This window comes from Vicia villosa, unplaced genomic scaffold (genome assembly GCF_029867415.1).
Source record: "Vicia villosa cultivar HV-30 ecotype Madison, WI unplaced genomic scaffold, Vvil1.0 ctg.001053F_1_1_1, whole genome shotgun sequence".
NCBI lineage: Eukaryota > Viridiplantae > Streptophyta > Magnoliopsida > Fabales > Fabaceae > Vicia > Vicia villosa.
Genome location: NW_026705461.1, coordinates 90,683 through 105,695, shown reverse-complemented (window position 1 = coordinate 105,695; position 15,013 = coordinate 90,683). Strand labels below are relative to the sequence as shown.

At 31.1% G+C, this 15,013-nt stretch overlaps 1 protein-coding gene across 1 annotated transcript; it reads right to left on the bottom strand.

Moving 5' to 3' along the window:
- Positions 1-6,975: 6,975 nt before the first annotated feature.
- LOC131632939 (autophagy-related protein 16-like) lies at positions 6,976-9,734 on the bottom strand. The gene is made up of 4 exons (XM_058903654.1): positions 9,383-9,734; positions 8,941-9,122; positions 8,657-8,852; positions 6,976-8,372 (listed from the first exon to the last, which is right to left on the bottom strand). Exons 1-4 carry the CDS (start codon positions 9,524-9,526, stop codon positions 7,350-7,352), a joined length of 1,545 nt encoding a protein of 514 aa, XP_058759637.1. The 5' UTR covers positions 9,527-9,734; the 3' UTR covers positions 6,976-7,349.
- Positions 9,735-15,013: the final 5,279 nt, after the last annotated feature.

The following is a 15,013-nucleotide window of genomic DNA, read 5'->3' as shown; positions in this document are numbered from 1 at the left end:
TTTTTTTTTTAAGTTGCGACGTGTTTTACACGTCACAACATTTTTTTTATAAACTTTCTGACTCTCCCCCTTGATTAACGTTACTTTTTATTTTTTAATATTATAAATTTGTTGCGACGTGAATTTCACGTCACTACTGGTTTATTTTAGACACGTGAAAATCACGTCACTATTTCACGTGGCTAGGGAGCACATTCCTTGTAGTTAATGTACGGTAACAAAAATGAAAATGAAGTAATTATATTAAATGTATTTACTAAAATAGCAACAATGTGAGGCTGCTTGCTTAGGGTTGCAAGAGACTTTGTTTGCGTATCTTTTGTGGAATTAATTAATGTGTTTCTCAACTATAATGTTGAAGTATTTATAGAACTCTTGGATGTTGAATGGGAGAGGAAATCGAGTTAACTTCCTTCATTCCCACCTCCTAAGTCGCTCAGTGAGGAGCGATTTCTTCTCCACTAATAAGGAGGACAATTTTGTCACCTCCCTTTGATTGTCTCTTTGGACCAGAATGTGTGACACATTTTTTCTTAATTATTTGAGAGAGAAATGTTGGCAGTCGCCTTATGTGGGTGCTAGTCATTCTTTGCGTACTAACCCCTCTTTGAGTGCTAGCCCATATTTGGGTGATATACTTTAGGTGCTAGCCCTTCTTTGAGTACTAGCTCTTCTTTGGGTGCTAGCCTCTCCTCGGGTGATATCCTTTGGGTGATGGCCCTTAAACGTTATCCCTTAGGAGATATCCCTTTTTTGGGTGCTATCTCTTCTTTAGGTACTAGCCCTTCTTCGGAGCGATAGTCCTTAAGTGCTGCCCCTTTTTCAGGTACTAGTCATTCTATCGGCGTTAACCCTTCTTTGATTGTTGGCTCTTCTTCGAGTGCTAACACTTTTTTGTGTACTAGCTCATCTTCAGGCGTCATCCCTTGGGTGTTAGTCCTTCCTTGGTTGCTAGTCCTTCTTCGAATACTAACCTTTCTTCAGACGCTAGCCCTTAGGTGCTAGCCTTTCTTTTGGTGCTAGTCCATCTTTGGATGTTAATTTCTCTTTGTGTGTCCCTTCTTAGGACTTAATAGATATTAATGTATAATATTTTTTATTATTATACTTTTATTTATTAACTTTTACCTTAAAAAATATTTTACTATTATAATAAATAAAAATATTTTAATAAGAAATATTAATTATATCATTAAAAATTTGCCCATCTAATTATTTTTTTAAAAACCATTCATATTTAAATAAGACTTTTTAATGACAAGTATAGAAAAGAATAATATAGGGAATGAAATGATAGTAGATGAAGTGTCTCATCTCATGATAGATAGTTTATAACAAATAATTGATATTAGATGAAATAATCCAAGTGTTTTGTAAAATTATCAGTACAATCATATGATAAATCTAAAATGATATAAATGAAATACTTTTAGTGACGCTCGCTCATCTTTTGTATGCTTAAAATATTAATGTTTTATTTATTTTAAATTTAAAAAAGGTAAAAATGAATTTGAGATAAAATAACAAAGTGTAAAATCAAATAAAAAATCATACACTATAAATTATAAATCCAAATGCTATTTGATATTAATGAAAAATATATTATAAGTTAGTATTAATTATTTTGTCAAAAAAAAAAAGTTAGTATTAATTATATGTGACTAACATAGCGTTTAGGTTATTGTCTTTAAATTATATGCGACACGCCACGCCAGTACCTTAAACCATGTTAATGCTTGAAAGAGGATGACATTATTGCAAGTAACCGTTATCATAATTATTATTAACTACATTTATTCCTAGATGACGATACGGGGATGTGTTGATTTGCATAAGGTATATACTTATGCACGGTGCATAAATATTCAAATATTGTTTATATTACTCAAAGTATTATATTTATTATTCAAAATAATATACAGATTACTCAAAATAGTATAAATATTACTCAGAACAATGAATATATTACTCAAAATAGTTAAATTCGATATTATTCTTTTTTTTTTTTTTTTTTGGTATATATCACCACCGGTTTAGTCCGGTTCGGGGGTCAGTTCTGGCATCAAGTGGTTCCAGCCCCCTCCCGATCGCAGTTGCGGGGGATCGAACCATGGTTCTCCCTACCAAGTTCAGCGCCAATCACCACTGAACCAACTAACGATTGGTTAAATTCGATATTATTCTGAATGGTGTAAATATTACTCAAAATAGTGTACTCATTACTCACAATTAATAATTACTCATAATTAATAGATGTGTACAAATAATACATATATTATTTATGGATTATGATATTATTACTCGTTTCTAACTAAAATGTTACTCGAAACAATTTAAATATTACTCGTACGAGACTTATGCACGTCAACCTGACCCACGATATGGGTTATGAAAGGTAGTGTAGTTCCATGTGCAAAAGAAAAATGGACAAAAGTTCTAACTCTACTTTCCATGAATTATTGAACAGAGATGTGATTTTAGGAATATGAGAAAAGAATTTTGTAGTAGTGATTATAATTGGATTTTGACTCTACTGTGACGTTGCTGCTTGCTTGTTGCTTGTAGTAAAGAGTTGCATTGGCGTAATGCGTTGGACTCTCCTAAATTATCAGTTGAGAATAAAAGAAAAACAGATATTCTCAGTTCCTATTATTGAATTATATCGCATTTGTAGATAAAGAAGATCATCAAGTAGGCCATTGTTGCCTAGTATGGTCAATTCTGTGATGATCTATTTCATATATCATATTATATTTTTCTAAATCTTGGTATTTGAACTCGCGGCCGACTATTTAATATATATCATATTATATTGATAAGGGATCAATTGCATGTCTTAGTTAAATTGAAAGGGGCTAAGTACGTGGAAACTCTAAAATGGAAGAAAAATCATGGATGTTGTCAATAGACAATCATCTAAGTTTAAAGTGTTTTTTACTGGTACATCTTATAAAAAAAAACTTGAATCCTATATATAGTCTTGGACTCTATCTTCCTTCACAAAAATAAGCAATGTAGAATCTTTTTAACATATATTTTCAATCAAACCCGAATAGTGTTATTATATCCAATCCTTTTTTCTTGCCCAAATACTTGGATTGGAAGAGCTTCTTTGATTATACTTCCGTAGCTTCTTTAAAAAGATGGGCTAAAGTCGGATAAAGAAACTACAACTTAATCAATTGTTGATACTTCACTATCATCAATTATTCATTTCTGAAGAGGTCGATAAAGATAGTAAACATTCGGAATATAAAAAAAAAAACTTAATTCAACTACAGATATCTATTTTAAGATAATATTAAAAAAAACTAAAAGAAACAGAAAACTAAGTAATTAAATAACCCATGTCCATCTCCTTCTTCATTTCTAATTTCTTCCATCATACTTAATGATAAGTAAATTAAAATAAAATCACTTCCTAAACCCATGATTGATTTTAATCAACAACAAAATAATCCATGATTGATTTAATTTTGTATTAGATACTTCAATAACTATGAGTCGTCGTGAATTTACAAAGTGTAAAGTGTAGCTTTAGAAAATGCATAAAATATAAAAGGAGGGATATTCTTACTCCAAGAGTAAGTTATCTTCCTCATTATAATCATTGATTCTTCTCAATCTAATGATTAAAGTTAATGAGTATTATTTTTCTCTCTCCACATTTAATTACTTATTAATTTTAACCATTAGATTGAAAAGAATCAATGATCATGACGAAGAGTAAGTCTTAATAACTTACTTTTGGAGTAATATCCCTCCTCAAATATAAATGCATCAATATTTGAAAATTTCAACTTACATATGAAGTAATAATATACCAAACAATGTTTGGAAAATAAATGCATAAAAAAACACAATAACAAACTTAAGGCAGGAATTTTTTTATTTTTTTGGTTACAAAGTATAAATTTTAAAAGTGAAAAAAAAAACGCGAGAGTTGTTAAATGACGACAAAAAATAAGACTATGTGAAAATTATTACAACAGTACATAAACTACTCTTAATTACTCCAAAGACTGAGTGTACTCGCACTCTCTAAAGTAAATATTTAACTATATCTCACAACACTCTAATACAAGAGTATTAGAAAAAACATAAAAAGTCAAATACATACATTTTATAACAAAGAACTTGAATCTTTTACATAGTTTTAAAATATCTCATCCTTTATAAAAATAAATGATGTGAGACTTCTGTATATTTTCAACAAACCCCAATAATTTTCAACTTGATTGAAAATAATACATTTTCATTCTCTTCACTAACAATTATACTTCATCATAAAGAGTATAGTCACTTGAAGCTACACCACTTTTAAAAAATTCAATTGTCTTCATTGACAATCATAATTTAAAAACCTATCATCCTCCACCTAAAGAAGAGTATACTTCAATTGAAGCTAAATCACTTCAAGAATTTTCACATGTCGAAAATCAGGTTGAAAATTTATGGTGCGACTTTCATGTTGGTAGGAATCTCTTCAACTATCGACAAAATCTCACAACACACTTTACATCAATGTCCATGTGTTAATCTGCTAGCAATAGCTTGTCCTTTTCCATGACAGCGGAAATGTCACGAGGACACAATTCTCAATTTTTAGAGAAGATCATCATCTCCCACATCGAGGGAGACATTGCTAGCATTTGACTCAGAGCCCATAACGCTGCTCCATCAGAACACGTATACTTTATATGTCAATTTTTAGAGAAGATCACCTCTCACGGCGAGGGAGACATTGCTAGCATTTGATTCAGAGCCCTTCTCTAACGTTGCTCCATTAGGACACTTATACTTTATATGTTCAATCTTTCCATATTTTCAACATCTCACACTCGTTTCATTGATTTTCTTCACATAAGACCATCATGTAGCAACCAACACTGAGTTTGATGAAGTATTATTCTCACCCTTCAATCTTCTTTCTTTGAAAATAATTTTACTAACAACTTCTTCAAAACTCAAGGTTTTCTTACCATGTATCAAAACAGGTTTAATATACTCATAAGAAGATGAAAGTGACCATATGATTTTCAAAGTTATATCTTCATCTTCAATCTTGACTCCAATAGTTTCTAATTTAGAAACAATACCATTGAAAACATGATGATCAGATACTTGTGTATGTTCACCCATACGCAAGCTATGAAATTGTTCCTTCAACAACAACCAATTTGATATACTCTTTCCTTGATATAGCCCTTCAAGTTTCTCCCAAAGATATTTGGCTGACAACGTACCAAGAACATTCACAAGAATATTCTTAGTTAAAGACATGTGGATTATACTTGAAGCTTTCGATTATAATTCCTCCCACTTCACGTTGCCCATGTTGAAAATGTTTCCTTTCAACGCTTTGTGTAATCCTACTTGTATTAAAACATCTTTGACTTGAATTTTCCACAATACAAAATTGATTCTTCCGTCAAATTTCTCTAAGTCAATCTTCATTGCACTTGAAAAAACTTGACATTGCAGCCAAAACCTTTCTTGCAGCAATAAATTTTCCCAAACAGCACAGAGAATAAAATTTCTTTTTTGAAGTGGAAGATCTGACAAAACTGCAACCACAGAGCATACTAAAAAATTTATACCCAACAAAACCAAAGCTCTTTATACCAATTATTAGGAAAAATAAATGCATAGAGAAAAAGAGAAACACAATAACAACACAAGAATTTAACTCAGAAACTCCAAAACTGAAGAAAAAAACCACAACCGTTATTAAATGACAACCAGAAACTGAAGAAAAAAAATCACGACCGTTATTGAATGACAACCAGCAAATAAAACTATGTGAAAATTGTTACAACACGTAGACTACCCTCAACCAACTCAATGCCCTAATACAACGCACTATACAAAAAATATTTAACTACCCCTTACAACACTCTAACACAAAAGTATAAGAGAAAATATAAAAAGTCTAATGTATATTTAAAGTGCTTTTGACTAATGCATCCTATAACGAAAAACTTGAATCTTTTATATAACCTTAAACTCCTTATTCCTTTACAAAATTAGACGATGTAGAACTTCTTCAACATGTGTATTTACAACCAACCCCAACTAACCATTGTAATAAAGTGTTGTGTTAGTAAACTTGTATAATTACATAATCACTTTGAATCCTCTCCACTCTTTTTTCTCTCAATTTCTCTCCTTCCTCTATATCTCTCTTATAGCAAGTTTGTGATTTTGAGGTGCGTGATTGTTCTAAAATAGAATTGATTTTACTTGAAACTAAAATTTATAATTTCAAAGTTTAAACGTGATTTTCACACTTAAGTTTGTTTTTCAAGTCACTTTTACTTAAATATATCCAAACATGTTAAACTCAATTCTATTAAAATCAATATTATTAAATTCAATTCTATCAAAATCAATTTTATTCATCCTAATCCAAACTCATGTTTAAGTCCACGATGAGCAGAAGCTACTCTTATTAGTTTTCTAAAATCACGCTGAAAACAACATTGAAAATCCAAACTCATGTTTAAGTCCACGATGAGCAGAAGCTACTCTTATTAGTTTTCTAAAATCACGCTGAAAACAACATTGAACACGCAGCAGCAGTATTTCAACTTGTTGTCAAACATAGGCTTCTTAATCTCACAATCTATCTCTAAAGCAAAAATAATTTTATAATAAAGAGAGAGAATAAGATTAAGAAAGAGATGGAGAGGGCCTAGAGGAATGGAAAGAAAAAGGGAAGGCGAGGATCCAAGTCCCCAAGAGAATCAATACTTAAAAATGTAAAATCAACCGACAGATTATTTGGTGAGTATTACATTCCGTATCTCCCTATGGCAATGTTTTAGTTCCGAACAGAGATACCAGAGGTGCATGCAAAAGGTTACATACAGTTTGGCAGAATACCATGCAAAAGATTTAGCAGAATACCATGCAAAAGATTACAGTTCAATAGAATGCAAAATGATACAGTTTAACAGAATACCATGCAAAAGGTTACAGTTCAACATACAGTTTAACAGAATACCATCAAATAAGTGTACTGGTTTACATGGATGAAACTATACGTAGTTATATTTCTCCATAGAAATGTGACTTGTAATAATAACAAGTATCAGGACCCGGTGATTTATTAATCAACCTTTTCCAACTCTATTTGTATTACAATAGAGCTTCATTGCACATTACTGTCATTCATGCTTCCCTTGAGATATTGAGAAAGACTAGCCTAAATAAAAGTACCTTTTTTAAGAGTTAATATATACATTATATCAAAAATTTGATTGGTGTCGTGTATAAACATGGAACAGTTCAATAAAATTTAGCCAGCCAATTTAAAAACCGTATAGTTGAGTTTTACCGCACCACGATTATGACCAGATGGAAACAATCCCATTCCTGTCAGCTGACGCTAAAGGTTTTCCCATTCCACTCCAACTAGAACAGAGAACCGAAGAAGTATGCTCCTTCAGAGTACTCACTATGTCACCTTTAGATATTGACCATATATGAACAGATCCATCAGCAGACCCAGCAGCAACGTGATTGTTGTCTGGGCTGATACATGATCGACTCCAATTAGAAGCTACTTTGTTTCCTGAAGCTCTTAATGTGCCGCAAACTTCCAGCGTTCGAACATCAAACAAATTGTGCAAATTATCCCTTCCACTTGTCAATGCAATGTTTCCGTTTCGAGAAAGGGATATTGATGTGACGGCAAGCGAATGCGCAGCAACCTCGCTTAATAGTCTTCCGGACTGAATGTCCCATAAACGGAGGTTACCATCGACATGTCCAGAGAATATGGTCTGCCCGTCTGTGCTGAAGCAAAGAGCATTGCAGTTGCTGTGAAACATGATTGTATTCGTGCAATAACCTTTCATCAAGTCCCAAACTTTTATTGTACGGTCATAACCTGCACTGACAACATGACGACTTGAAACCTTGCTGACATCAACAGCGCAAACTTTATCTGAATGTCCAGTAAGGGTATGACGGACCCGGCCCGAGTTCAGATCCCATACATACAAATTATTTGAGCTGCTTGCAGCAATAACAGATCGATTATCATGTGTGATAGCAAGATCCAATACTGAGCCAAGGCAGCCATGAAGATTAGAGCTTACGGATCCTGTATTTGTATCCCACACTTTAACTGAACGATCCTGTCCCCCAGTAATCAATTTACTAGAATTGTACTCAAACAATAAGGATGCACAACCTCCTTCATGTGCATTTAGCCTGTATTTGCACATGGAAGGGATGTTCGACTCTGAAAAGAATTCAGCACCTTCTTCACTTCGCCGAACAATTCCATCTACCTGTTCCCTTGCAAGTTGTTCTAGACCACTAGCTCTTAGCCGCTGAACCATGTCTTCGTACAGTGCATTTGCCTAAAGAAATAGAAACTGAATTGTTAGTGGAATTGTATCCGCAACACAGGTAGGTATTCAAAATTATATGCAACAAGAATTCTATTTAAAAAAATTGGGGTAGAGATTGTAAAATGATTTCAACTTTTTTTCTCCTATAAGTGATGATTGAAAACTTCCACCGAAAGAATATTTTCATCAAGATTTCACAACTTGTGAAAGCCAAATCCATTCACACAGAATATTCAATAGTAATATCTAGTTCAAAACTTGTATAATGGATGAGAATATAAGATGGTGTATACCTCATTTAGTCGTTCAGCATCCTTCATTTTTTCTAACATCCAGCGGTCAATCAACATCTTATTTTCAGCTTCAGCTTTATTGGCTGTAATAGTCACCTCCTTCAGTTGAGATTTAAGTTCTGAATTCTCACACACAACTAATTCTACTTCTTTAACCTTTTGTTCCAAATCTGTCTTTAATTGAGCGCACTCATCCCTACAATTCGTAACATTAACTTCAGTCACCGTAATTTATCACAAACCTAAAAGTTAAATAAATATTAGTGGCTGTAATATTAAGCAACCTCAATTCTGTTAACTCCTTCTGCATATCAGCGATTGCAGTTTCTTTCTCTTGAAGCAAAGATTTTGAAACTCTGGACTCAGCTACTTCCGTGACAAGTTGCTCGGACAACCGAGATTGAGCTTTATAGCATTGCTGAAGTTCCAATTCCAAGTTCTCTGTTTTCTCTTTCCATTCAGAGCCCTTCAAGAAAATAAATACAACACTTAATTAAACAAATAAAAAAAACAAAAACTTTCCTATTGTAACACATAAGCAATTATCCAAATTCCAAACAACAAAATCAATACCCATTAAGCACTATTCTATTGGAACCGATTATTGAACTAATTTCTTATAACCATACGATAAAGGAAACAAAAAAAAAGGATTTTTTTTTAGATTAATAAATAAGATGATAATAATCCCTAAAAAATTAACATGAATGTTGTTATAAAAGGTACCTGGATAACGATGGGTTTTGATAGTGCGAGAATAGCAGGAGCGTGAGCGGCTTCTTCGAGCAAATGGCGTTTCCGAAGAGCTTTCAAGGCATGATTGATTGCTTCAATCGCAACTTCTTCTTGCGATTTGCAAGCTTTTGCCATTGCTGAGAAAACAATCAAACTACTGAATAAACTACTTCGACTATTTGTGTTTGGTTTTCAGGAATTTAAACAAAAGGGGGAAGATTGATGAACCCTAATTGAGAATTTAGGATCAGAAACTTGCACTAGGGTTCTATTGGAATAATAATATTTTTCAGAAGATTAGAGAGACCTGAAAATAAGGTCCCACCACGTCTAAGGCAATTTTCAAAGTTTTCATAATCAAAATATTAAAAACAAATTCTAATCATTAATTAATCAGAGAGTTATTTTAGCATTCATAATACCCCCACACACACACACACAAATCTCACATAAAAATAACAATCAAGTTTCTCAAATGTTTTGACTTTTTTAGTTTTATTTTATTTTTATTTTTGCCATTTTATCTCTCAAGTTTAATGGGTGCAATTTTGATCGGCAACTTTATTAATTTTACGGTCCAAATTTATATAATGTCAACAATTTTGGTCCAAATTTATATAATCATGTGAGATGAAATAGGTCTTAAAAGGTATGACAATGTTAAACACGAGTTTTTTAGTCGAGTTAGTCACATTATGCTATATCTTTAAGGATGAGTCGTATGTCATACTTTTTAGCTGTGTATAATTATGTAATTCATAATTGATAATGTAGCCCCACGATTCATAAAATTCGCTAACTATGCCTCGCTATATTTTGAGGAATGATTCATCACCACGCTTCCTTGTGGAACGCGGTCATAAGACTCATAAGCAAGATAGTAGGCTAAAGACTCATCTCACTTTATTTGGTGACAAAGGCTACCTAAGAGATTATGTCATATATATCATTGATTTACATATCCCAATCTTAAAGATCTCTTGCTAGGTATATCACAGGTAATTTCACTACTATTATACTCACCACAAGTACAGTTGGCGCACACTATGGGATCCGGTAAAACATTCTTGGACCACACCTTTTTCAAAAGCTTTCAGTTAACCTAACCATTGTGTCATGATGGTGGGCACAAGAGTTACATCCACTAATGGCGACCAAAAAGCCCTAATAGAGGTGCAAACCGCTACGGAGGAATTATGTCGCCAAAATCATACCCTACAAACAATCGCTTAGAACCTCTAGCAACAACAACGACAAGACAATTAACAGCTAGAAGACATAAAGGATTTTAATCCACATCCTTTCTCTAATGAGATCTAGAATACCCCAGTTCCGAAATACTTTAGGTTCTCTTTCTAGTGACACTTGACCAAAAAAAAGTTTCTTAGGAGCATGTCACTGCTGTCAATATACAAATGACAATTATAGGTGCAACCGATTCTCTCAGAGGGAGTAAAGTATTCTCTCTACTCATGTGAGGAAGAGTTTAGCCACTCCAAAATTTATCTCTTTGTTTTCTCTTTCACCACTTTCTTGACAGATGCATTCTCATCTTCAAAAAGGAGGAGAATGTGGAGATTTGTGCTTGCAAGTATAGATATAATAAAGCTACTGCTATAAGAATGATCTTAATGTTGTTGACTGTCTTGATGTTTTGATGACGATGACGCTAATGCCTGTTAAAGTTGGTGGTAAAATTTTTCCAACTCTCTGATGATGGTGATTAAATTAAATATATCTCAAACCCCTTCAAGTAAAAGATTCAAGGTTTTACTGAAGTGCTTATATTATCAGTGTAGCTGAAAAAGGAATCTAAAGCTTCAGAGTTATGAAAGAAAGAAAGTGTGAAAGCCCGACTAGCCGTGTCTCTATGAGTGACCAGAGTCTTGTAAAGGTAAAAGCGTATTTATAGAATTACTAAGGCAAAATTAAACACACACTTAAAACCTTTGAGTAACTTTTCTTGATTTGTTAAAGCCACATAACAATGTTTTTAAGGTTATCTAATTGATTAGGGAATTGTCTGATCAAGTAGAAATATGTTTATAAGTGAATAATATATTAGCCATATTATCGTAATCAATTATTTATATTTGTAACACCTAAAGTTGATTGGAACAAGTCTCTTAATGATTAGAAACATCTAGAAACAAAAAAAATCCATTTTGGGGGTGTGATTATTGATTAGGCTAATTGATTATGATAATTATATAGCCCATAGATTATTTTCAAATTTATACCAGGCTATGGGTTGTAAATGTATACCTCCTTTACCATTTCAAATAACTCAAAAAATGATATTTAATCCTACTTTCTCACTCTCTAATATTTTTCAATAAATCTCTCTTTTTTCTCCCTTGTATCTTGTCTTAGTGCTTTGACAGTGTTCTTATACTTAGTGAGAATCATTATTATGAGTAATGGACATTTTTTAATTTACTCAAGAATGTATAATCTCTTGAGTAAATTATCTTTTATGAGAATTTCTTGATTGCTATTTAAACTATCAGAAACGCTTGGTTTAGGGTTTGTATTAGGAAGTCTTTATTTGGTTCGTGAGTTTTGTCTACTACAAAAGCTCTCATTTAGTTCGTGAAGTTTCGCTAGCAAAATCTTCACAAAGGTTTCTTAGCTCAACCCAGTGTAAAACCTCTGTCCATTCAAGATCACCCCGTGTAAAATCTCATCTTGGTTCAAAATTAACATGTGTAAAACTCAATCTCGATTCGGAGGATATCCAATATAAAACTCCATCTTGGTTTAGAGGCTAGCCAGTCAAAACTTCAAGTTTTGTTGGAAGTTGGTCATTAAACTTCACATCCTTAAAAAAAGGAGGTTCATGAACATATCCTATTAAAAGTTCTCAAGATAGTGGAAACCCTCAAGAAGAATTCATTGCGAGAGTATTAGGTCACTTTCATTTAGATCGAACCTCTATAATTTACTGGTGTCTTTCTCTTTACGTTATCTCTTTTACATTTAAGTTATTTTTTTTCCTGTTTTTCCATCTTCTTCTTTATTCCGCTGCTTATTTCTTTGTTTGTTTTATAAATGATTTTAAACTCTTATTTTCTCAAAGATTTATTTTCAATCAATAGTTTTCAAACATCCATAATTCACCTATATTGTGTTTGAAGTCACATGTCCAATAATGTGGAATAAGATGACCCAAGATATTAGAAAGTAGCTAAAGAGATGTTGAGAGAATCAATAGATTTTGGACTTAGGGATAAAACATTGTGGTGGTAGAATGAGAATGTTTTAACGTAAGTTTAGAGTAAAAATGTTGAAACTTGGAAAAAGTATAAGAAAACTAAGAACAAGATTACGAGAGAGTGTTGGACTTTCACATATATTATAAAAAGATAGTGGAAAATAGACTTAGATGATTTGAGATGTAGAGAGAAGAACTGTAGATTATATGGTAAGGATAATAGATCAGATGGAGGTGAGTCAAATAATTAAAGGTAAATTTATAATAGAAATTATTAAGAAAGATCACGAAATCAATTACTTAGATAGAAGCATTATCTTAAATAGAACATTAAACCATAAGTTAATTCATGTAATCGGTTCCATATAGTAAAATGAGTCTGGATTGTTGTTGTGATTATGTTCTAGAGATAACTTCTTCATGTTTTAAGATTCTTCAATCCAAAAGTTTAAAAACATGCTATAGATTTTGAAATTTGAAAAATATTTTAAATTTTATAATGACTTCTAAAAATATAGAAAGGTGGAAAATAAAACTTTAATTATCATCATCACACTTGGGTCATCCCACAAATCAACTTAACCGAGTGGCCTTTTTTGTTAAAAGGATCGCATGAAGATTTGTTGTTCCTCCTTTAGAATCAATCGTACATGTGTTTTGCCCTTCATGCGATAAAAATATTAGAGCACTACTAGTAATTTTTAAGGAACTACTTCAAATTCTTCATTGGGTCTACATTAGCTCAATTTTATTCTCCAGTAAAAACAAAAGTTGACTCTAATGAGCTAAATTTAAACTAAAAAAAATATGGATTAAGTTGCTTAATGAGCAACATATCGTATTTTCAATATCTCAATTATTTTCTCTCTCGAGTTTAAATTTAGAAAGATATTAATTTAATTCTACAGAATAAAATACTACTTCAGAAAAAATCTTAACAACCCCATTGATATGCACATACGCATGTATTCATTGCATGTGCACATAATAATTAGTTATAATAACACATTCGATGACATAATATAAAATGCTTAAGCTTTGTGCTACATCCTATGAACCCAAAATAATACTCCATTAGTATTATTAGTAGTACTTCATAGTGCAATTCCATTGGAGTGAAGTTTTGTCCAAGAAACGAATAAAGAAACATAGAATGACACGTTTTCATCCTAGGCCCGACCCTAGGGCTCAAATTATAATTGGTTTAAAATACAATATAACAACCACACCACCATTGTTTAATGCTTTTGACATCTCCATTACATTTTTTTGTGATATTCCAAGGCCATATAATATACTTTTTTCTTCTTTGATGGGATTCTTTTATTTTGCATCAAACTCATGTTTCTTGCGTAGGTATCCTAATAATGGATGTCCGTTCAAAAAATCATTAACTCAAAAAGAATAATTCATACACTAATAATATATAGCTTAAGCTTAACCACTTTGTTCATATACAAGTTAGTTATATTTATTAGTTAAATTTGTTAGAATTTGTTAGAGAGATTTATATTCCACTTGCTCATACACATTATATACAATGGTGTCTATGTATCTCTATATAAATTTATTGTATGGTTCCATCATCCAGTGATAAACCCGTGCAATACGCACGAGTTTTGATTTGATATGCACATTTATTTTTAATAGAAGGTTTAAAAAAATTAAATTAATAATAAATTTTTTTGTATATAAAATATTTAACTAAATAATTAATTTTTTTCTGTATATCACTTTTGGATCATAATAAATACCATCTTTCATATATAAAAATATTTAAATTAATAATAAATTTTTTTTGTATACAAATATTATTTATGTTTAGGTATCATCTAGAAAAATATCTGAAACAATAGTAAATTTTCGTATATAAAAATATTTAAATCAATAAAAGACATCAATAACTTAGGATTTTTTTAATATTTAATTTTGCAAACAATATTTTAATTGTATAAACTTCATTAATGACATACATTAATATAATAATATTTTGTATTTTATTCAATAACATACCTTTTCAAGTATATTTTTAAATTCATTTTAATTGAAATAATTTTTTAAAACTAAAATTATTATTATTTTATTAAAAAATATTGTATCTTAAAATAATAATTATTTCAAATTATATTTCTTCGTTATTAATATTCAATTACTAAAGTTTTAAAAATTAAATACTATTTTAAATTTAAATTAACAATTATTTAAAGTGATCATATTAATATTTTTATTAAATTAGTTAATATATATATATATATATATATATATATATATATATATATATTGATATTAAGCATAATTTATTTTAATATTAAATTAATTATAATTTGTTTTCATATTGAATTATTTATATTGATGTATTGTTATTAGCATAGATTTTCAAAAAAAATCATTTTAATTGTTATTGTTGA